The 24,950-nt window shown below is 50.0% G+C and overlaps 1 protein-coding gene across 3 annotated transcripts in view; it reads right to left on the bottom strand.

The window, feature by feature from the left end:
• The window catches only part of GPSM1 (G protein signaling modulator 1), a 66,830-nt gene extending 45,799 nt beyond the window's left edge, over positions 1-21,031 (bottom strand). The window contains exons 1-2 of one of the 3 annotated variants that reach the window (XM_032131157.1): positions 20,916-20,973; positions 1,518-2,192 (exon numbers count right to left, since the gene is read on the bottom strand). In XM_032131157.1, coding sequence (XP_031987048.1) covers positions 1,518-1,669 — 152 coding nt within the window. In that variant the 5' untranslated portion in view covers positions 1,670-2,192; positions 20,916-20,973. Of the gene's footprint in view, positions 1-1,517; positions 2,340-20,915 lie in introns of those variants that run through there. The other 2 variants (XM_032131159.1, XM_032131156.1) reach the window with 2 other exon arrangements.
• Positions 21,032-24,950: the final 3,919 nt, after the last annotated feature.

The following is a 24,950-nucleotide window of genomic DNA, read 5'->3' as shown; positions in this document are numbered from 1 at the left end:
AAGCAGGACAGCCACAAGGACTGACCAAACTAAAGAAAAATAGCAGAAGACCTGGTTTTAAACTCTCCCCTCAAACACACCTGTGACCTCTTCTGCCTCCCTGTTCATTTGTCCCCAAAGCCACCAGGTAACAAGAGGGAGAAGGGGGTTGTGAAGCCGCTGCTGTGAGCTCCCAGCCCGAACTCCCACACAAACATTTGATTCCAAAGCAAAGCCCACATTTGAGTGGCTATTTTATTTATACAAGAAAGCTGCTTGTGGTGCCAGTGCTGCATTTGTCCCTGCCTCAGCTTCTGTTTGACAGCAGGAATAAAAATATTACGACTAAAAATATTTAACTTCTCTCTGCTGATCCTCTTGCTAGACCACATGAAAATTAATAAGAATAAGTTTCTGCCTGGGGATCCCCCCGAAATTTCATCAGTCCCAAGGAACATCCATGGTCTGTAGATCCTGCATCATCATCAGGCATTGACAAGTCTCTGCTGATACATCCCAAAGAGCTGAAAGGAGCTTTGGGACTGAAGGAAGACAAGGAACACCCTGTACTCAAATCAGCAGGATTAACTTCAGGCAGCTTAGTGGGGATGAATCTTGAGAGGACCTGAAATGCAGGAATGAGCCACTACCACTGGAGTTAATGATTCCAGTTAGAAGGTGGCAGAGACAGAAGCAAACTAACTGGAGCTCAAATTTCAGCCCAAACAAAACTCTTCCCAATATCCAGGTTCTCTTTGAGAAACTGAGTTCACCAGCTGTAAACAGTCCAAAAAACTGAGCTGGAGACTGATTTCCCAAATTCATGGCATAGCTCACATAGAACTTCTTGGGTTATTTTAAGAGCTTGAAGGTTCCCATTCCGACAGCAGCAAAACCCAGGTACACACTGCAAGGGTGGGACCATATCTGCCATACCCCAGTTTTGTGCCCCAGAGCCCACTTTGTGACCCACTCACACTCTCTGGGTGCTTCCCTGGTGTTCCCATAGTAACTGTCCAGGCACAAGGCAGGGACATGACCTCCCAGTGCACACAGCCCTTAATTAAAATCTGTTTGTCCTTGAACAGGCTGCTCTGCAGAGTATCTGACTTATCTAATTAACATCACTGCTCAGACTGGGACCTGAGCAAACAAGGGGAAGGGACAGGAGGCTTTTTCCCCTGCATCCTGCTCTGCCAAGCCTTCGCTGCCTTGGACAACAAACAAGGACTGCAACTATTAATAGAAACAAAACCCACTTGTAAAACCCACCGGCCCTTCAGAGCTACTTTTGGGAAGCACCTTTGCATGCAGTTCAATCGCTTTAGGCTCAAAAGCACTCAGGAACACAATGCCAAGGGCAGAGGAATCAACTAAAGGCCAAGCAACAAACTCGAGCACACTAAAACTCCACTTTAAAAAGCTTCCAAAGCCCATAACTCAACTGCCCATAAAATACAACTAAAAGGACAAACCTGAACCACCCTGACAGACCAGTAAAGGGAAAAGTCCATGACAAGGTCCAAGCTCTCCCCTACCTCTTCTGCTGTCTGTGCATTTTCTGAACGTACACCCAGAGCTCCAAAGCCACTGGCAGAAGGAAGCAGTGGGGCTGAGGTCTACTTGGAACAATCTTGCAGGCAGGCAGGCCCCAGGTTTTTGCAGATGCTGATGGCATCTTCCCTCCCATACAGCACACGCTGCTCTCCAGTTTTCAGCTGGTCTCCAGTTTCCACTTCATCTGCACAGGCAGCACAACCATTAATTAAGGAGCATTGCTTTTGTTGCCAGAGGCCTACAGAGAGTAACGTCTTCTTTCCTCCAGGAAATTCAATATCCTCCATCCACTGTTGTTTCAGGTAGCAGAGAGGTGAGTCCACTGCTGAATTCCAGGAACAGGAGTGTCTTGGCTCACTCACATATTTTCAGTGTGCACAAGAAAATGAGCCCTAGAAGAGTCCGTGGGATGGTCAGAGGCAAGCAGCTCCCTCCCTTCTGGACTGCTCTTTTGCCCTGTGGTCCATCAGCTTTTCCTGTTGCTGCCTGTTTGCTCCAAGAGCAGAAGGGCTTCAAACCTGCCCTTGTCAGGTGGAGAGCTCAGGGTTCCTCCAAAAGGTCACCTTTGGGCAGAGCACTCCTTAACCTGCCAGGCTCCGAAGAGGCCACCCAGGAAGCTTTGCAAGTTCCAGAAATGATCCAAGCAGCTCTCAGACCTGGGAAAAGCAGAAGGCAGATCCCACAGAGCACATCCCTGCCCATTTAAATGGGCCCCAAACCAGCCCTGTCTGAGAGGCACATCCTGCTCCCTCCCAGCCCTCAGGTGTGAAGTTTCTGCTCTGCTGACACAAGGGAACACGCCTGAGCCTGTGTCACCTCAGCAAGCACCTGCTGCTCAGGCCTTAATGCCAGCAAAGAAGATTCCCATTGTCCTGAGTCAGCAGATTACTGGGACAGGCTGGAGGAGCTGGGCTGGGCCATCTGGTGCAGCTCAGAAGAGACTTGGCACAACACGAGCTGCTTTTCACAGCTGGGACACTGGGGCTGCTTAACACAACTCCCCCACCATGCTCAACCTTCTCTCCACCAACACATCCCAGATCTGACCATGGGAGAGGGGGAAGGTCACTTCAAGCGGCCCCTGCTCACAAGCTTTGCCCTAAATCAGTGCAAACCACTCAGATTCGTGTGTTCCTCCAGACAAGTGGGATTTCCAAATATTCACAGAATCACAGAACGGTTTGGGTTGGAAGGGAGCTTGAAGATCATCCAGTTCAATCATCCCAGACTGCAGCCTCACCACAAGCACCCAGAAAGGTCCAACAACCTCCCCCAGATCCAGTCCCAGACCAAAACATTTCCTTCTGAAAGCAGGGAGATGAGAGGCTGTGTCAAGTGTGGCCAGACAAGAATGAAGTTTTGAAGACACCATCTGTAATTTAGAAATCAGAACAGGGCTGGTGTGCCCAGCAACAAGTCCCAGCATCACTTCCCAGCTGGAGCTGGGCAAGTCCTGCAGCTCCTCCACACCTTGGATTACACAATCCCATAAAACAGCAGTGAAGGAGGAGGCTCCCAGAGCACAACAGCAAAGCGAATATTTTTTGAAAAAGCAATAAAAGGCCACATATAAATGCAGTGTTTGGCCACAAATGCACTCAGCAATCTGCCCAGAATTCTGCCAGGGGAGTGAGAGGGTGGCACAATGCTGGCAGATGACTTGGTCCCCATCAATGTGGCACCTGCCAGTCCCCAGTCCAGGAATGGGTGTTGCTTCTCACACTCATGAAGCAGAAAAGGGTGACCTTCCACTGTGTAGTGACAGGCAGGAGGAAACCTCTTCCCAATTCAACATGGGCAGGGCCTCCCTCCCTCCCTCCTTAAGTTTTTCTTTAAAGGATAACTGATGCGAAGGCAGAAAGAGCTGAGAAGAACGGGAGGAGCAGCCTTGCACAAGAATTGCCAGGGTCACCCATCACTGTCAGGCAGCAGCTAATGAGGAGCTGGAGCACAGATTGCCTTTTGCCTGCTGCAAGCTTGTTCAAAGAATTCCACAGCAAAAATGTGCCTTTGGAAAAGGTAAAATACAAAGATTCTTACATATCAAATGTTTTCAGCAATTTGGAGAAGGCACAGACAGTCCCAGGAGTGCTGGGGAAGCCAAGGACACTGTCAAGTGAGAAATAAAGGGAGCAGCACAAGGTGTCATCAGTGCCATTATCAACCATCACCATGACTGCTGTCAAGCACTATAATTAGGATTTTATAATTGGTGATGATAGAGGTCCCCAGAGTGGGAACACCACGCTGGAGTGTGGAGCCCACTCAGACCTCCCAACATCCTGCTCAGGGCTGCCTTGCTCACAGCAACCTGTCACTGCTGACAACAAATCCCTCAGGTTACACAGAAAATTATCGTGTCACCAGACAGAGCCTGGGGTCAGCTGTCTGCTGCCTTAAATATTACAAATACCACAGGGCAAGAGAACCCCTTCCTGCCTGCAAGGTGAAACTGCCTTTAAAAAAGGAGAAAAGGGAAAAAGAAAGGTATTTATAGAGATTTGATTCACGTTAGTGGGGGCGACTGCAAAACTCGTTCCCAATCAGACCTTGCATAGTTCAAAACTCCAAGCTTTTAGACAGAAGGCAAGGCAGAAAACAACCCATCAAAACCACCAAGAGTAGTAAAAAATTCCCCTTAGTATTTCTATTGATATGAGTTAGCGAAGCAACAGATTTTAGCATCTTGCTTGCAATCTGATTAAGTTTTGTACAAAAATAAATCTAATTCCAGAGTGCTGGTGATGAGCAATTAAACATTTTCCGAACCAAAAAAGGATCAGATTTACCAGGTGCTCAGTGTAAATGCATACTCACTGCCTTAACGAACTAAATGTGCATTTAAATAATTACTTTCTTCAAGGGCATGCTGCCAGTCAATCAAGCTGGGAATTATTTCCCTTCAGCAATTTCCTTTCCCAGCCCTGCACGGCTCCTGTACCTGAGGACTCTGAACCTCCAGGTCCAGGTGGCTCCAGACCCTTGGGGATGTGTCCCCTCCCCTGACAGGGACACACTGGAGGAGTTCACATTTTCCCTGTGCCAAAGCCTCAGCAAAGGCTCCAACTGTTTTCCCGTGCTTCCCTAGCTGAGGAAAGCTGTTCCAGATGCTCCTGAGGCACAGCCCGAGTTTATTCACAGTGAATTTACACCCATTTAGCCTCAGGCCAGCCCTGCACTGCTCTTCTCTGCCCAGGGCACTCTCCCAAGGGGTTTTGGGCAATTTTCCATGGTTACTCTGCCTACTCATGGTAGGGTCCAGCACATTCACACCTGCCTCTCTCTTGCTCCCAAATGAGCTCCAATCCTTAAGAAAATCCCATTACTTGCTCCTAAATACACGTGGTTTCAACTTCCTCCCCTGAAATGGCATCCCCTTGCCACAGCACTGCATCCATCCATCATTCAGTCCCTCTTATCCATACTGCTCCATATCCACACACCCAGCAGCAACCTGGCAGGAGAATAATGGAAATACTCGATTATCTCACTCCCAAAACCAGTTCAGGTGTAACATGGCCAGCACAGCCCCTCACTCCCCACCCACAGCACATCCCCAGCCCTAATCCCCTCCTGACAAGCAGTTTTCTGTACCAAACACAGGCTGGCAGGCAGGGTGACAAACAAATCAAGATATACATGGAATTAGCCTGATTCAAAGCACTTCTGGAAGCTTGAAACCAGCACACAGGAGCTGGTTCCCCTCCAGCCAAAGGGCAGAACCCCTGGGCCACCCTGACCTACAGCTCACCTCATTAGTGAGGGGAAGGAAACAAAACCTCCCGTTGAGTTTGGAGAGGCAAAGGTCAGAGATGAAACCATGAATGCCGCACCCAGTCCTCCCCAGCTTCTGAACTGGTTCCAAGCATCTGGGCCAGATCCCTTCACATCTCTGGGCCTCCAGCACATCTGGAGGGGAGCAGGTTCTCACTCCACACACTTTTGCTGGTAGGAACATTGCAGTGAGTCCTTTCAATGACCCCTGAGCTGAAAATAATAATGTACACACACACTTGCTGCTGCTGGGGAAGTGTTTGCTCAAGCTGGAGCTCCAGGGATTACCCAGACGGAGCGATTTTCACCGCAATCTTTTGCTAAGGGCATGAAACAGAAAATCCAGAGGGAAAAGCTACAGGGAGTTCTGGAAGATGCTGGGTCTGTGTGCTGGCTCCAGGTTTCCTGTCCCCTCACTGATGCAGCATGAGTGCTCCACAGTAGTCATTTCAGCTAATTGCTATCTACCATTAGCTGCAGAGTACTTACAAGGGATTCAATTCCACTGCATATTTGCTAATAAATCCCAAATGACACTGAGGAAGACAGCTGTATTTAGCTGCCTTTACCCTCTTATTAGCAGTGCTGAATAGGACCCCATTTCAATGCAGAATGGCTCCAACAAGCTGCGTCATTGTCAGAAATCCAAATTCAAACTCCCCACTGCCTGCTGGAAAGCAAAAGTCATCCAGCATTCCCCTGCTTACACAACCTCTGTGGCTTTGATCTGTGGGGATGGGAGAACAGAGGACAGATGGGAGTTATTTGCTGTTTTCAGAGCATTTTGTGAAGCAGTTTATGATGCCGAGTCGGTAGGTGCAGAAACTTCAACCTAAGGACTCCATAATATTTTGCAGAAGTGCGAGGGCAGCAATTACCCCATTTTTCTAAAAGGCAGCTGAGGCTCTGCGGGCAAATTATGCCTTGCTGTGAGTCAGCTGTAGAGAAGGGAAAGGAACCCAGGAGCCCTGGCTCCCAGAGCCTCTGCCAGGGCTCCCTCACAAGTGCCAAGGGCAGCTGCTCCATCGGGAATGAGGTGCAGCACCTTCCATCCAGGCAGGGATGCTCACACAGCTCGTGCCACCAGCTCAGCACGATGCTAAACAACCACTGAAGATGCCCAAAGAAGTGCCCCCAACTCCAGGAGCTGAAGACATTCTTGACCTCTGGAAACCTGATCCACAGCTGGAAGGTTTGGGCTCTCAGTAAATGACACATTGGCAACAATTATCGTGAATCCATGACCCAAATCCTGCCCACAAATCCAGCTGGACCCACAGAAAGAACAGACAACACAAGGAAATTTTTCTGTGTCAGCTGAGGAGTGAAATTTCTACCAGGCAGAGAGCACAAATTTAAATCATTGTGCTCCAAAATTACTCAAGTATCAAAGGACTACCATGGATGTAATTAACTTGGAGCACTTGAAAATGCTCAGACGAGATTAAGGGGCAAATGTGAATTTCATCTCATCCTGGTTAACAGTTTCACTTGATACCCAGTTTCAAAGCACTTAAATTATAGGATGCAAATACTTTGCAGGGTCTGAGGAAGTGATGATTAAGGAGATATCAATTTGAAAATTAATTCATTAAAACATGTTCTGACTCCCAAAGGAAAAAAATATTATTATGAATCCACCGAGTGTATGAACTGATCAAATTCTCTGAAGGAGAACTGTGCAGGAGAACTCACTTTCAAGAAGAGTGAGAACAAAATGAGCCTGGAACACAATCTCTTTGCACAGCTCATCACCAGGACATAAACCCAACCATCAGCAGCCATCTGAGAAAAAGAGAAATCAATGCAGAGGCCAGGAGCACCAGCTTGCCAAATACAAGTGGAGTCATGATGCTGATGCCTGAGGATGCTCTTTCCTTCCCAGGAACACAAAACCCAGCAGTTTGTCTCTTTCCTGCAGCACCTGACCCCTGAAATGTGCCCTGCAGAGCTCCAGGCAAACCAGCACCTGCAACAGAATGGGGTTTTAGACATTCCTGTTTTGTCACAGAGGAGACTTGGAATGAACTCAGCACAATGAAGGAAACTTCCTGAGTTTTCCAAGAGCATTTTGCTTTCTTGTACAACACTAGCACCTCTAATGAGGTTAATCCATCACCCTGCCATTAAACAGCACTCTGGGGATGGTTTCAGCAGCAGTGAAGTGCTATTTCCTTCAGTCACTTCCAGAAGCCAGAGAGCAGGAGAGGACATGCAGGCTGAGAGGCTTTTCATTACAAACTTCCTTTGGCAATTGGGTCAACACATCTCTCACTAAAATATACACTGTGATTTAAACAGCCACACTGCAGAATACAGCAGGTTACAATTACCATATGCATTAGAAAAACGAGTAACTGCCTGATCAACAACCACACAATGAAAACAACCAATTTATTTCTTACCCATTTCATTTATGCCATTCAGCTTCTATTACCCACCAGTACAGAGCAGCTCATTCAGGTCAAACTTAATACTGAGAATGGGCAAGTCTTGGTTTGGGGAGCTCTTTCCAAATTCAGAAGAACCACAAATGAGAGATGTACAGACATCTCTTCTCTAAAGCTGCCCCCCAGACACGCAGTGGGGGGCTCAGCCAGTTCCCATGGGAACAGCCTGGATGCTGCTGGGATGGGAGAAGGGGCTGCCTGGGCCAGGGATGAGTTGTCATGGACCCCACTGGAGCTCCAACACAGCAATGCCAGCACAAACCAGACACAGCAAGGGAGCAGCTTGGGACCAGAGCTGAGACAGCTTTGACTGAAAACATCACAGCCTCCCCCAGTTCCTGCCCCAGGGTCCTGCCACCCCCAGCTGCTGGCAGGGTCAAGCTCAGCTCCACAAGTGCCACCAGCACAATCATCCCAGTTGTTCTGGGCAGCTGTACAGGCTGTGTGAGGTTTCCTTTCCTGCACAACCTTCTCAAGTGAAAGCAAGGCTTGTTTTCCCACAGGCCCCAGTCTATTCTCTGTTCAAGCTGCCTCAAACCCCTCCAGCTGCAGCCCCCACTTCTCCTTCCTCTCAGCCTGCCAGTTGCTCCCGCCTCGGAGCATGGGCTTGCAGCAGGAAAACAACTGTGTATGGAAAAGGTGCTGCCAAGCCCCAGGAACAGCCAAGCCCAGCCAGCCAAAGGAGCCACCTCTGCCTGTCCCAGGTTCTTGCCCATGTCCCACCCCACCCCAAACCTCCTGCAGCAGCTGGAGGCTGCACACACACCCCACGTGTTGCCTTTCCTGCCCACAGCCCCCTGCAAACCACAGACCACGCTCAGGGCAGGGCAATGGGATCGTCATCGTGATGCAGCAGAAAAGGAAACCATCACAAAGTTCACACCACAGTTTTTTCCACTGACTCCACAGCAACCTACAACCAATTTGGTTCTGTTCCCTTCCTGTCTCATCTGCTTCCGTCAGCCCCAGGCCAAGTGCTTCAGTCCAAGGGAGAGAGGCCTTTGGGATCCATCAGAAAACTCACACCCTGATCCTGGGCCACGCAGGCTTTGAGCCAGGGAGGTGCTGAGCAATCCCAGCTCCCCAAGAGAACGCTGAGGATGCTCTGCAGCACCAGCACTTGCACCTGAAAACGGTTTGGATGGGACCTTAGTGACAGAGCCAGCACGAACCTGGCCCTTGTACTTCCTGCAGAACTCACTGAAGAACAAATAGCAGGAACCAGACAAATCCAATGAATCCAAACAAGCAGCAACTTCTTTTTCAAATGACCATCTGGTAAAGCCTTTGAGGAGGGTGAAATCAAGCCAGAGCACACCACTGAGAGCCTGTGACAGTCCCTCCCTCGGTGATTACAGCCTTGTGTGCCCAAACCAGAGGGATTCACAAAGGTGGCTCTCCCAGGTCACACAGGGCCGTGGGCAGAGCTGTCAGGGCTGAAGCATTGCCAGCCACCAGGACAGACTGTTGTTGGCAAAGCAGCAGCACAGCAGATTGCACTGATTTCACATTGTTTTTCTGCAGCTGTCTCCTGCTCAGAGGGCTGTTGAAAGCATTGTTGTGCTCTCCCTGAAAATTCCAGGGGTGCCAAAAATCAGGCATCAGCTCAGAGACACTCACTGGTTTATAAGGTTCCCCTGGCCAACAGAGCAAGAGCTCACATAGAACACTGCCCTTCTCCCTGGCTGTTACACAGCTGCAGGGCATCCCTCTGGATTTTGTAAAGATCATTCCACATCTGTCTGAAAAACAGGGAAAGAGGCTCCCCAGGAGCTCAAATATCAGCCAGGTGTCCACTGCAACCCTCGCCAGCATCTCTAAACCTGTTCCTGCAGCTCCTATGTGCAAACCCAGATCCAGCAGAGCAGCACCAAAAGTACTTCTGGGTGCTCTGTGGCACTGTGGAAAAATCTATGCATGCCACCAGATTAATCTGCGAGCCCACAGACCCGAGCGTGGCAGGATTCCCAGGAAGCCACGCGGTTCCGCGCAAGGTGAGAATTCCGCTCGGCTTCGCTGCTCCACAGAGAACAGCCCTGCTGTCTGGCACTGTGCTGGGTGTGTGCTGCCTCTGCAGGGAACCCTCCAGCATCCTGCAAGCTGCTTCCACAGCACTGTGGGACTGAGTCCTCCACCACATCTCCCCAGATTTTTAGCGCTTCTGTCCCAGTGTGGCTCCATGGAAAACATCCTCCCTGGAAACACTTCGCACGTCTGTGCAAATCAAGCGCAGGGAGGTGAGTCCTGCTCCTCCCCACACACCACATCAGTTTGGCTCTGACACTGTGGCATTAGTGCAGTGTAATCACAGGTGTAAACAGCAGCAAATACATGTTTGATAAGAGTTTGTCACGTAGATTGTGTTCTTTATGTGTGAAGCGGGCTCCAGTCCTGTTCTTGCACGGGAGGAGTTTGCATGAATATCATGTTTCTTGAAAAGTCTTCCCAAATACAGCAAGGATGCTCCTCTCCACAGGCCTATTTTAGGTTTAATTTAGATCCTTCTTGCAACCTCACAGGTATGGCAACGAGTTTACAGACCACAGGCTGCTGCTCTGGAGCACTGGGAGAATTCCCTGCTCCCCTCCTGCCTCACACTGGTGAGAGAAGGGAGGATCCAGCTTCAGGCTTACACACACGCCCAAATCCAGGGAGCCCATTTATCCTGACAACTGAATTATGCATGTCTGCAGGAAAAGAAAAACCTCTGCTCCTGCACAGAGACATCATCATCATCCAGCAGTGAAACAAACACATGGCACAGCACCAGGCTGCCTGGAAAATGTGCTCCAGGAGCAGGGACAGAGGGGAGGAGGAGACAGGTGACAAGACAGCTCTTACCTTAACCCCTAAGGGTGGTGGGCTGGGGGAGCTGCTGCCATGCAGGAACAGCTCTGTTTCCACACAGATTCCGTGTGCTGGAGGAGCCTGCCTGTTCTAATCCAGGGCATTCCGGAGCGGCTGCATTTGTGCTGCACAAACAGCCTCCACCAACCTTCCAGGAGCAGTTACATCCACCAACACACATGGCTTTAATTGGGGATGCTTTTTTTTTACTTCCATTGCAGTCACACGTTCAGAGCTGTTACTTTTCTCTCCTCTGTGTGTATCTGGATGCCTGCCTTCTCACTCCTCTGTCTGAGCCATGCCAGCCTCAGGCAACCAGCTCCGAGAGCGTCAGCCTCGACAAGTGACTCAGTTCTGTCTGGAGCCAGGTCTGCAAAGCATCTCCTGCCTTCCCTTCCCAAGCTGCTGCTCACACAGCTGCCCTGGCCAGGTGAGCTCTGCCCTCACCACATGGGCTTGGAGCTCCACAAAGCAGAGCCGGAGCCTGACCCTGCTCCAGCAAACCTGAGCTGAATTCCTGAGTCACGCTGGGGACAACCTCACCCAGGGCCCTGCAGAAAGGGATTTCCACCACAGGAGAATCACTCTGCTCAGTGCAGGGAACACAGCTGTTTTCTCTACTCACTCCTCATCCTTCTGTGACACATCTGCTGCTGGTCCCCTCTGCAAAGTGGTCGCTCACTGGCACAGCTGATGACCACTTTCTGCCAAAACCACTGATGCCAAAGGATGGTTTCATTGGCGAGAACATCTTGCAGAGTGAGTTCTTCTTTTCTTCAGAACAGCAGAGGAAAACGTGGGTATTTTCAGTCATTTCATTATTAACTCCTCAGACACCTGAGCACACTGTGGAAGCTCCCCATGGACCAGGATCTCCTCAGAGCCTGTGGGACCTGCTGGAACACTCCCTGCCTGCCTTCCCAGTGGGGCACACGAAAGGGATGACCACAGAGAAAACAGCAGCTTTCCTTTCTCCCCTGGCTTTACCCAGGAAGGCACCAAACCACAGAATTCCATCAACCAAGCAGTTCGTGCTCGTAGTTTCCTGGATTACTGCCCTGATGGAAGCAATTCATACAAGAGCTGGCCAAGGGCTGTGGCCTTAAAATTCTGGGCACATTGTAGTGAACTCATATGTTTTATTATTTAGACCCATGCAGGAGCTCAGACACTCGGCTGAACTCAGAGGCCAGGAAATGCCTGGAGGTACACGTGGAGTATCACAATTCCAGGACATTCAGCTGCTTTTACAGATACAAGTCTCCACTCACTCGCCATGAGATGTTGGCCCGTGGGCTTCCCAAGCTGGAAATCACAAGGGCTTGCTTGTCAGGAGGGAAAGAGAAACACCCGTGGCTTAGGAAGCTCGATATTTTCATTTGTTAGTCGCTGGTGGTTTGTATTCCTGCCTTCATGCTGCAGAAGGCTTGGCTGATAAACAAGCTGAATCTGATGGCCTCTGTGTTTTGCAGCGAGATCCAATCCCCAGAGCATTTCCTCCATACAAATCTCTGCAGACAGCTGCTAAAAAAAGGGGCTGTTGCTGCTGCAGCACCAGCTGGGATATTGTGAGTGCACAAGGACAGTAAGGACAGGACCCTCCTCAAAGCACTGGCAGCTCCTGCCCATCCCAAATCCTTCCTGCCCGACTTTAACAATAGATATGTGCTTTTCTCTCTCCATCTCTCACCATACCCCAAAAGACAACCACCGCCAAGGCAGGGCAGCTCCACTCACTCACACAATTTAACCTGCAGGATTTTCTGACAGGGAACATTGCTCTGTGTCCCTCTCTCCCTGTTTAAATTACCTGCTCTCTTCTCAAAGCCTGCGAGACAGGGAACATGTGGAGTCACAAGTGCCTGAGCACTCAGGGCTGTTCTGCTTTCTTCAAGCCAGTCCCTGGCACTGGGCTCTTCGCAGGGACCAGACCCCAGGGCCACCCAGGCTGCTCCCTCTCCTGGGGTTTGCAGCATTCCCACATCACACCTTGTGAACAGGCAGAGCCTGGTATTTAATCCACCAGCTCGTAACTTCCTCCTCAACAATTTTCTGCTCCCTGTTAGAACAGCAGAGCCACTGTAATTTCGTGTGACACCAGTGCTGTACTGCCCAGCAGGGCTCGGTAAAGGACGAAGCCAAGGTCTCCAATTCACAATTGGCACAATTACCCTCACCCTGACGTGGGTGAGGAAGTGCTGAAGGAAAGGAGTGGGAGTCAGGACATTCAGCTCCCAGTTTTGCCACCTCTATTCTCTTTCACCCTGAAGACTGTACAATTTCCCACCCTTGAAAACAGGAACAATATTTCCCAGAAAGGCTGCAATAAAATACCGGTGTTTACCAACGCACTCTGAAACCCTGGAACGGATGCAACCCTGCCAGGATCCACTCAGCACCATCATCCAAACCATGAATAACAGTAATTAACAAATAGCCCCAGAGAGATGAATATTAATCTGCATTTCCAGCTCTCCTCAGACACGAATAGATATTCCACAGACGGAGTGCACAAAGAGCCACCTCAACTCTGCAGCGTGGATCACAGGAGAAACTTGTCCCGCAGCTAATTTGGGCTGAAGCTGCTCCAGAGCTCAGGAAAACACAGCAATTCACACCAAAGTGCCCAGGGAGGTACCACCAGGTACAGGTGAACACTCAGTTGGTACCTGCTGTGACACCCACCCCAAAGCAAATACAGCCCAGTGCTCTGCAAAATCACAGGAGTGCCAAGAAAGTCCTGGAACCAGAACTGGGAATCCATTTGGTACAACAAACCCCTCTGTTCTACCTGCAAATACACATTTGTGCAGCTCTGTTAATCAAGGCACGGAGAAACTCCAGCACCCATGGACCCACTGTCCCAGCAGCTTCCCCTGGGAAGCTCAGCGCAACTATTAATTATCTGTGTTGCCCTGTGGCAAAGCTGATCTCCTTGTGCTCAGTCTGCTGCGCTCCTACAGCAGAAGCCAATCCTCCCAGGCTCAGCAGGGAGAGGCTGCAAATCCAGGAATCTGTCCCAGGTCCCACCGTGGATCAGCAGCCGGAGCTGCATCCACAACACCCAGGAAAGGGCTCCCTTTCTCAGGAGCCATCTCTGCTCCCTGGCAGCCAGAGAATGTGAGGGAACCAGGATCCCCAGGGCAGGAAAGGAGCCCTGTCACACCCCGTGTGCTCAGAGGTGCCTCCAGCAGTCACCCTGCACTGCTCAGAGGCAGCTGCAGACAGAAATGACAGCTCCCAGTACTACCCATGCATTTTTAAAAGCAGCTTCCAAGAAAAAACACCTGCTCCCAGGTGGAACATGAAATAGCTCTTACACTGACTTACGGCATTAGTGTTTTCCCCATTTAAATCCCTTTCCTTGATCTTTCTCCTGCGTTAGCCCCAAACTCCCAGTGAAGAGCCCCTCTGGCAGCTCCAGAGGGTGTAAGAGCAAAGGGTAACAGAAAAGCTTGAGGGGAGCCAAGACAATCCAATATTCCTCTTTCAAAAATCCCTCCAGGGGTAGCAGCTGCACAGTTACTGATTCACAGCAGAAGGTGAAGCTTCTTTAGAGAGATCCTGCCTAATCTCAGAGTCAGAAAGAAAACACCTGTGGTTCCAGCGCCTGGCATTCTTGGGCAAAATCCTCTTGCTAAAAGTGAAATGTGAGGAGAAGACTTTTAAGCTGTTTACACCTACTCTGAAAATACTGAACAGACAGCAGCACTGCTTTCCAAGTCATTAATTCAGGGTTTTGTTGCTGCTCCAGGGTCCAGGGCCTTGCAGAAGGTCTTTTTATCCCTTCCACTGAAATAAGGAAGAGCAGGTATAAATGAGTGCTTCAGCAGATGCTTGTCACCCCTTTTCCAGGCTTCAGTGGGGCAGGGATCCATCAGGCACTTGCAGGACCAGGCCATTACACTGGTAATGTAAGGCTCTCAGTCCAGTGCCTCCAATTCAGTTGTAAGAAGAGCCTGTCTTTGCCCCTCGCCTGATGGGAACAGAGGTCATGGCTATTGTCCTTAAGCAGCCCTGTTAATTTTATCTCAGGAGAAGTGAGTTAAGGCACTTAAGTACAGGGCTGTGCTGCAAATTGCTCATTTAATATTGCCCTTGAAACTGCACTGTAATGATAATTTTTCACTTCCTTCCCTAGGCAGTTGCATAACATTGCTGGGCATTGTTTAGAGAGCTCCAAAGCAGAGGCAGCCGTGTCCCTTTCCCCTTCTCCTCACCAAGCACTGGCAGAGATGTTGACTTTCTGGCTGTGGGGTGTTTCTTTGGCTTTTTTATTTCAGTCTATCAGCTTATTACATTAAACAACAGATGGACATGACTCTGAATGCAAATAGCCTTCCAACAAAATTACTCCTACTTTCTTCAGCTTTCAGTGGAAAAAAAAATAAACCCCATTTATACCAGTTAAATCTAAGCCAATTAGAAAGTCAGATCTGTTGAATAACACTTAATTAAAAGTATCTTTAGGGAGGGAACAGCTCAGTCAATGAAAAGCTTTCCCACTGACAATATAAATAGCCCAGGCCCAGAATTCACTTTGTGGTTGGGATACTCAGCCTGTGTGCCCAGATCAGGAGGAATTTGGGTTTCATGGCTTTGGTTGGCAAAGGATTTTATAACTGGGAAGCGGAATTCTTGAAGCTGGGCTGGCTGATCAAAGGGGCACAGAGAGCAGGACTGGGATGGGACACAGCACTGGATACACCTGAGGGCAATTTGGAGATAAAATTGCTCTTAAAGCAGAAGAGCATCCAGAGTTTAGCAAAATCCATCTCTCCACTTCCAGAAAGTTGCTGCTTGTGGCTTCTTGCAGTGTAAGACCTGACAGAGTTCAAACCTGTTCTTCTTCAAGCAAGTCTGAATGCAAGTTTGGACATCACCTCGAGAGCAAAAATATGAGACAGCAAGAAATCAACATGCCACAACAAAAATAGAGTTCATGTTCTCCAGTAACAGAAAGATTCCTGATCTTCTGGAGAGGAGGCAAGAGAGAACAGAGAGGAAAGCAGGAATGTGAGAGCTGGGGAGATGAGGCTTGAGATAGAGCAGCATTTGCTCTGTCGAGAGCTCAAAGTAAAGACAGCAGTGCCAAAGTCATGTCCTGGGCATGTGTTAGAACAGCACAGATGAAGGGAGCCACATCTAGGAAGTCTGTGGCTGTGCAGGTGATCCAGGACACAGGCCAGGGTCACCCCAGATCCACTCAGGGCAGGATGAGCGGGGCTGGGCAGGGTGGTCCTGCAGGGCTCCCGTGCCCCACGCCAGCACTGCCACCCCCTGCCCTCGCTCCAGCTCCAAGCATAGAGAACCAGAGGTGGGAATGTCACCCCTCAGGGCACACCTGGAGAGCTCCTGCTTTAATGGGAACACACACAGAGTCCACAGGTTTGAATCCAGGCAGGATCTTCCATCCTGATGAGCTTCCTTTAACAAACTAAGCCATTCTATCACTGCCAGTCCATAAAAAATCCCTTCCTATCTGCCTCCCACAGATGCTCCCTCCAAGCCTGAGGCCTGGATCAGTGAGGGGAGAAGCTGATTCCCCAGACTTTTACCAGCACATCCAATTTTAAGCCTTTCTGCTCCTGGCTATGGCTTTGCTCATCCTCAAGGCACCACCAAGGCAAGGCTTTCCCCTGTGGTTTATGTAATACATCAGGAAAAAATCCAATGTCTGGGACACTCATCACTGAGCTGGAAGAGGCAAATGCCAACAGAGCTGTGCAGCCTGCTCCTGTCTCCTATCACCACAGTGGTCATGGTCCAGATGCATTTGGCTCAAGAGAGGAAGAGCCAAAAAGGATTTTAAAAATCACTCTTCTATAACAAATCCATTTCTCAGCTTTCATAACACGTTTTCATCCTTTGGTGTAACAGGCACTAACTTTGGAACTAAGGGGCAGCAGATCCCTAATTGGTCACATCCTCCAGGAAAACAGAAATTAATCACACACAAGATTTGCCTCTGGCATAAGCAGCTCATGCTGCAGGTATCAGCCAAAGCTCTGACAGGACCTGGAGCCAGAACAGGACCCAGCACCCATGGAGTGAACAAAATTGCTGCACCCAGTCACCATGATCCAAACACAAATCTCCTGCCTACAGGAACTCTTTCCAGTGTCCCTCCTCTCCTGCTGGCTGCGAGCTCTTGGAGACACTTTCCCAGGAGGGAAGCATCCAGTGACCAAAGCAACAGGTAGCAAAAGGCACCTCAGCAGCTAGGCACGGAGCTCTGGGTAGCACAGCTGGCTCCTGCCTCACAGCCAACATTCCAGGTGGGAAGGGTCACAGCTGCTTCCAGACCCAGCTCTGGTGTGATTATTAACTTCATCTGGCAGGGAACTGGCTTTGAGGGGCATCCTCAGGCCACACATGAGTCACAAACTGATTTGACTTCAGTTGACTCAGAGACAAACTCTGAACAACCACAAACACGTGGCCAAGGCACAACGTTCTCTTTCTTGTCTGCTTGGCACAAACACCCCCGTACAGGGCACAGGGTTTCAGGAAAAAGCATCCAGAGGGACTGCTCTCACCCCAGGAGAGGCACAACAAGCAGAACTTGAATCAGTGAAGTGCAAGTCAGCACAGGGAGAAGGCAGGGCATCACCTCAGCTCCATTTCCATGTGCACAGGCTCCAGTTAACGCCCTGAGGACAAGAACTGTTTGTATTGCAGCAGCACCTACAGGGCAGAGGCAAAGCAGGATCAGAATGGATGCCCAAAATCCTGCTGCAAAGCACCAAGTGCCAATCCCAGGTCTGCCCACAAGGATCCCTCTCCCTGCTGTGGCAGACACTCAGTGTCCTGCTTGGCTCCACACTGCGATGACCACACGACTCACCAGAGCTGAAAGTACAAGTGAGTTGTTCAAAACATCCCAAAACAGACATCTACAAAGCCAACCCTGCCTGCTAAGCTATCATATAATTTTTGCTCAGGCCACCTATTATGCAGCACAGCTATTTTAGAAATGTTTGTCCTGTTTTACACATCCTTCTGCCTGGTGGAGACTGAGTGCAGGGGCCTACAGAAGAAAAATCAGAATCTTTCAGAAACCTCTGAACCAGCATTCACAAAGGTAATAATCAAGCAATTTCAAGTTTAATCTACAGAGTAAACAGAGACCAAATGGTCATTCCCAGCTTTCTGGTAGTGCACCTGAGCCCTTTCCCAATCCCACAGAGGAAGCTGATTGCCCTTTTCCAAACCCAGCACTGCTGCTGGTGCTAATTTTCACCTCAGGCAGATACAATTAACCACCACCTCGTGGAAAGAAAATAGCTGCCAGCCTTATATAAAGTCCAGATTTAAAAGTTGTGCAAGTTTACAAGAACTAGGGAAAATATCAAAGAATTCTACGGTATTGTTACCCCCTGGATACACACAAAACAAACAGCAATGATTCCAGACACAGGTTCACCCCAGCAGCAGATTTTTCTCCCCAGTTTGCTTTGCAAACATCAGTTTACTCCGCCTCAACCACCACGCTGAGTTGTGCCCTCTCTCGCTGCCTTCTGTGTCAGAAGGCCAGCAATTTTTCCATCCCAGTTTTCCCACCAGAACAGGAAGAAGGAGCCTCCTCTCTCAGAGCTCTGTGGTGCTCAGAGCTCTCTCTAATTGCCCGATGCTCATGCAGGTCAGGTCCTCACCGTGGTGACACTAATGAGTGAGATGGGGACTGTTTGTGACACAATCAAGAAAAGTTTGTAAACATCACAAAAGCCAACAGTGCTTTGGAAAACAGAGACTGCAGGAGAACAGAGAGCAAGGGAAAGGAGAGGGAGGAACAAGGTGTGCTTTTATCGGCGTTCTCAGGCCAGATTAATGCATTTCTGGGCTGATTGCAGCATTATCTAACGTTCTTTCTGAGATCAATAACATCTCCACGATGTCAGTGCAGTACAGTGATGGTTTCCCCAGGACATGTCCATGTCTCCCTCCCAGACCCAGACATCTCCAGAGTGGCCTTTTAAAAGCAAGGGCCCAAATCCAGGGGAGCTCTCTGGATGCCGGTGGACTTGTCCCAAGCACGAGCTTGTCACTCTCCAGAGTCCAGGGGAACCATTTGATGGATTTGATGCTTCCTACACATTCAGGATCAGCCAGCCAGCACAAAAAGGCAAGTTAGAGCACCTGCAGCAGTGGGAAAGAGCAGGACACCTGCTGCCAGCAGGTATTGCACAGCTCCTACAACCTCTATTCTGCAACAAGTCCTCAGAGGTTACACACAGCTGAACTAATGCACTTCAATTAGCACCAGCCCAAAACCTCATGGAAGGTAAAGCAGGAACTCAGGCTCACACAGAACTCAGTCAACTTGAGTTTGAGGAGCACAATCACAGAACTGGACAATTCCAACAAGCCCCCAGCAGTGACCCCATACCCAACACCAGGAGCTGACCCCCACAGACACACCAGCCCTGCAGAGTCCCAGCTTCCAAAGCCCTGGACTTCCAACAAGTTCTCCTGGATACTTGACAGTCCTGTGTAGCAAATGGCATCGGAAAGGTGAGCAGGGGAGATGTACAGAGCTGCCCAGGGACAGAAACACCCCGGTTTTGTGGCATGTGACTGCTGTAGCAAGAGATTTAACTTCAGTCTCTGTAACTAGAGATGTTTGGCCCAGTCAGCACACAGATTATTTGCTGCCAGCACAACAGAGCACGTGCCTTTGTTTAGGAGGGGTTGAATTTAGGGAACCACTAAGGGATGTAATAAAATTAATAAACACTTTCATTTTTGGCACACTTCTCCCCACCCACCCCCGTTTCCTAGAAGGACAATACCTCCCCCAGCTCCCCAGATAAGGGCTCTGGCACTCCCTGCCTGCACAGGTACCTTCTGCAGGTCTTACACCTCAATTAATGCTCCCAAGCAAAAAAAACCAAACCCCACATATTAAGCTTTTGGTACCAGTTACTACAGCTTTACCACCCAAACAATCACCTGAGGTTCCACCCATCACACCAGAGAGAGGCACTGAATTCACCCTGAAGTTTCTGCACTGCAACACAAGTGAAGCTAAGGAAGAAACTAATTTACCACTTATCTCACAGAGCAGTAGGGACACAGGCTCCACCAGCACCTGCTTTCAAGGCCTATAAGGCACAGCAGAGACTTTTAAAACCACATACCCTGCCAGAGCCATCCAGATAAGCCACAGGAGAAATGCTTCCCATTTCTCTTCTGTTCTCTCTTCACCAGCAGCTGGGAGCAGTGTTCATGTGCAGGCACACATTTGTCATAAGCAGCTTCCCATGAAAACTTCCTTTGCAAAAGTGACCAAAATTTCATCCCCAAAAAGTTTCCAAGAAAAACAAGAAGAAAGAAAGAAGAAGCCCAAGTTTGGTTAAAATCCAGCAGGTTTCTCCACAGCTCTAGCTCCCCCAGAGTAGGCAGAGCAATGATATTAACTCTGCTTCCTCCTTTTTCCCTGGAGTTGCTCTACAATACAACATAACCGAGAAACACCTGCTGCCCTAATGAACCAACACTCATTAAAGCAGACAACCCACTAGCTGCTGCACTAATTATTGCAGAGCCTGCAAAGAGAATGATGAAAAGCTACTGTATCCCATACACTTCAAGCATTCTTGGGCTCTTTCAGCCCTCTAGTCCAGCTACTGCAGCACCTCCACTTCAGACTGCTAGAGGAGAGATAAAACACAACGATGGTGAACAGCACGAACAATGCTGTAAGGCCTCAAAGTGACTCATTTAGTCTTCTTTGGGCTTAAGTCTTTTCCATTTTTGATCTAAACCGAGAGAATGGGCAAGATACGGCATTGCCACGAACGCCAAACAGCCTAGAGCTGTTTTTTTTTTCTTCCAGCCCTGTGTGAATTTCTGTAGCGCCCAGTTTTAAAGCTGAGACTCGAAGTCTCTGCAGTGCGATTAGGAGCCTCCCATGCGATTGCCCAGCGCCGAGCAGCTTTCAGCATCACCCTCCTCAGCAGAGCAGCCGCTCGCTCCCGTGCCAAGGATCCCACCGGAGCACCGCCAGCTCCCACCACCCACGAGCGGGAGCTGCCCCAAGGAGGGAGCGCCGCGTCCTTCCCGGCTCCTCTCACTCTACTCCGGCCGGATCCCCACCCGTGCAACAGCTCCTCGCTTCCCAGGGCTGAGCGCTCCCTCCCTCCGCGGCGACCCCGCTGCGCTCCCGGGGCTCGGGCACGGGCGCAGCTGCGGGGCCGGGCTGTCCCCAGGGACCGGGCTGTCCCCGGGGCTCCGCAGGCTCGCTGATGGGCAGAGCTCCGGGGCCGGGCTGTCCCCAGCGACCGGGCTGTCCCCGGCCCCGCTCACCTGGAGTGGAAGCGTCGGGCGGCCGAGCCCGGGCTGTCCCCGCCAGGCGGGCTCGCCATGGGCGCCGGCCCCGCGGCGGGGAGCGGGCAGCGGAGTATGGCAGCGCCGGGAAGTGATGCACCGAGCAAAGAAACTCGCGGGCAGGCCCCTCCTCCGGCTGATGTCACCCGGCCGGCCTCCCTCCCTCCCTCCCGCCCGGCACGGCTCGGCTCGGCACGGCGGGTCCCGCCGCGGGACGAGGAGCGCGGCTCCGGGCACGGCAGCACCGCGGGCGGCACAGCCCCCGTGCCCCCGGTAGCGCCTCAGCGCTCACCTGGGAGCGGCCCCAGACACGCAGGGAGGTGCGGGCACCACACCTGAGCGGTATCGCCGAGGGAAAGCGGAGCAGCATCGCTGATTTCTGACCAGGTGGAGCTGTTGAAAACCATAATGAGTCTCGGGTTTGGCTTGGCCAAAGCCCTTTTGTCTTCGAAAGTGTCTGCACCTGGAGGCAGCCAGGGCGAGCAGCAGGGAGCAGGCAGGACCTGGCAGGGCTGCATTTGCTGTGCTGGGTCAGCAGGGCTGTACCACAGGCAGACTGAGCTGCAGAGCAAAGTCTGGCTGCTCTCTTTGGTAGTGAGGAATCCACCAGGAAAAGGGATTTTCCTTCCAGCCCACAGCAGCTTCTTTCAGTTAACTATGTCCTGTTGAACCTTGGGGCCTTAAATATTTATTTCCACTCAGACATGGATGCAGATCATCTTCAAACACTGTGTCCAGTTCCCTCTGTTCTCCAAGGCTTGAAATGCTCCTGGAAAAGTTAGGGAGTTGGTCACTCAGCAGAAACCTGTCTGAAAGTTAGGGCCACTTACCCAGCAACAGCAAATTAAACGTCATTATCATCACAGACCCCTCCCCCCAAAGAAGCACAGCTACGAACTGTGGCTTTCCCTGGCTTCCAGCAGCTTGCTCTGCACACACAGAACGCTGTGGTCGGAGGGAATCCAGGGCTATGCCTATTTACTGGACTGTTTCACCCTGGGGACCTGCTCAAAACACCGATCAGGAGTAAACTCAGATCCTGCTCAGGAAAGATCATCAATAACACCCCACTAGCAAACCACAAAAGCCTCTTTCCCAATAACTAATTGATTGGGCATTTAAATTCGAAACAAAAACCCATAAACAAACCTGCGTCTGTGTCTCATCTTAGGATTAGTCTCAATTCTGTAGATAAGCCACAGCAGAGAAAGCTGAAACCATCCTGGTGAGAGCTGTCTCCTCACCCAGGGAGATGTGGTGCTGTCCTGAGTGCCTTATTATCCAAAAAAAAAAAAAAAAAAAAAATCCCTCTGCACTCCTGAGTAACCTGCCACAGAACCCCCACTGGAAAAACCAGGCTGGAACTCTGTGCCTCACATCAGCCAGTTTTCACCCAGGTTTGTGGTTTCACAGAAAGCAGCAAACATCCTGGTGCAGAGCAGCTTTTCACAAGCCATGGAAACATGGGCCTGTTCAGCCCTGAGAGATTTTGGTGCTTCAGAGGGGGTGTTTGTCCATGCCTCCCCCCTCTTCCGGACAAGGACAGTAGTGCAAAAGATGGAACCCAGCTTGTGCTGCTGCTGCTGCAGCCCTTCCTCGGCCCCAGGCACTGAGGATGCCGAGCTGAGCTGGGCCCCAGCGCTGGGCTGGCATTCAGCGAGTGTGGGAAGACGGAGGAATTGCCCTTCAGAGAAACAATGCTGGAAAGGAGAGCAAGGGAAAGGAGGGAGGAGGCCAGCTTCCAGTTTGGGCTGCAGCCAGATCTATGGTGTTCCACAGGGCTCTGGGCAAGCGGGTCACCCACACGGTAATGACACAGGAATCGCTCGGTCAAATTCCAGGGCCTGGGTTGTGCAGGAGGTCAGACTGAGATGAGCATAATGGTCCCCTCTGACCTTCAAACTCATGAATTTGCAATGGATAATTTATCATCTGACAAACTCGGCTTCTCTTTCTTCTTGTACAAGTGGCAGATAGGTCACAACAGATTTGAATTCATTAGATGAAATAATTCAATTACTTTTCTGTGGGTTGGGTTTGGTTAACCCTCCATGTTCATGCCAAGAAGCTCCCTGCAAGGATTTGGACCTCAGCCACAACTCAGATCCATTGCTCGGCTGCAATGAAACAGGAAAATTATAAGAGTACAGAGAGAAAGAAACCCCAGTACTTCAGAAATACCACCAAATCCTCTGGTGAACCATGTGCACATCATGTCGTGTGTTGGGAAGGACCTGGAGCAATTAGAGAGGCTCCAGATGAATGTGACAAGTGTGACCTACCAGAGAAAGGTATGAGAATTGATTTGTTCAGTGCAGATAGCATCAAGAAGTGGAGCTGGAATCTTTAGACATTAAAAGGGCTGCTGCAGAATGGAAAAAAGGAGGAGTGGATCCTGAAAAGCAGGGCAGGCTACAACACAGCCGGGCCACAATCCATCAAAGGCAATGCAGGGTTCATTTTCCTTTGACCTTATGCACCTCTGCACCTCACACATCTTTTGTTTCTGCAATCTTAAAGCTCAAAATCTTGTTCCTCCCAGCTCCTGAGTGTCTCTACACCTTCACTTACAAACACAGGCAGAATCACAGCTCTAAGGAATAGGACTGCAGGATCCTTCAGGCTTCTTGGGCAGTTTTTAACATTTCTTTAATAAATTGATACCCAAAGCTATCACAACACAAGATGCAAGAGCTCCAACTATTGCCATATTTCCTTCCACTTGGAAGAGACAGCCTCGAGAGCAGGAAGGCACAGAGAGCTCAAGGGAAGACAGCGAGACAGAAATCAACAGTAAATTTTGTCAATCATTTAAGAATTGGCAGGACATAGGAACATCCCTCCGCTGCTTCCATGTCTTCATCATCCAGACACACCAGAGCCAGGCACTCCCTCCAAAACGCAAAGATTCGTCTTAATTACCACGGCAGCTTTCCTGCAGCTCCCGGAATGGATTGCTGGGGGCCTCTGCTGGGGTTTGTGTGCAAAAAGAGCTCTGCACTTCAGACTCCGAAACTGACAGACCCCAGCTGAAATCACTACAGAACCGGCGCTGTAATTGTCTTCTCTTTCTAGCAACAGCTGTGATTAATCACCAGACTTTGCGCTTTTTTTTTTTCAAGCTGGCAGGTTCCAAAAGCACCTTGCTATTGTCCTGCGTTCCATTCTCTAAATCCCTCTAAACATAGCCTGCAAGGAAGTGCTGCTTTAAACCAGCCTAAAAAAGAACCACACAGCAAAACTGAAGAAATTTTGTCTTGACTTATATCAGTTTCACAGCCATGAATTTAGATGGAGATAAACTTACCTTTGAGCAAGTTTTTAGAAGGAAATACCCCCGTGGATGTAGCTTCCTTTGTATGCAGGAGATGAGAGCTCACAGTGGGTATTTCTCAGCTGGATCCTCTTCCCCAGGCACCAGACCAGGGACCCAGAGCTGGAAGGGAGGGGATGATGGGCAGCCTTGGCCAGGACTGCTTTCCTGTGGAACATCACTGTTGGTGCTGCCTCGTGCTAGTTTGTATAGTGAAAATAATAAAATAACTTTTACCTCTCTCTCCTGGGGAAGGAACAGTGGCTGGAGATCTTTAATGTGTCACTGAGCTGTGAGCACAGGAGTTTGAATGAGCCTGACAGCAGCGCGAAGATGGGTAAGAGAGGAGTTGGCTTTGTGAAAGACAAAGGGAATAATAAAAATGCCCCTGGAGGGTCTGAGGGCTGGTGTGCAAATCGGGGCCACACACGGCCTGTCTGAACCAGGAACATTTGCCTTGGCTTTGGGATCTTCATAAAGCATAATTACGTGAGTTGCAACAACATCCTCCTCTGAACAGCCCAGAGCCAGGCAGGGAAGTGGGGAGGGAGCAGGGATGGGTTTCAGCAGGAGTGCTTAGCTATTCCTTTACTTAAAACAACAAATTAAGAACAAGGTTCAATGTCTGTGTTTGGGGAAGAGAACCCTCCATGCTTCTGAAAGATTGAACAGGTCCAAATAAAACTGCTGTGCCACACAGC

The sequence above is a fragment of the Corvus moneduloides genome, chromosome 21 (genome assembly GCF_009650955.1).
Source record: "Corvus moneduloides isolate bCorMon1 chromosome 21, bCorMon1.pri, whole genome shotgun sequence".
Taxonomy (NCBI): domain Eukaryota; kingdom Metazoa; phylum Chordata; class Aves; order Passeriformes; family Corvidae; genus Corvus; species Corvus moneduloides.
This window is presented reverse-complemented; position numbering and strand designations above follow the sequence as displayed.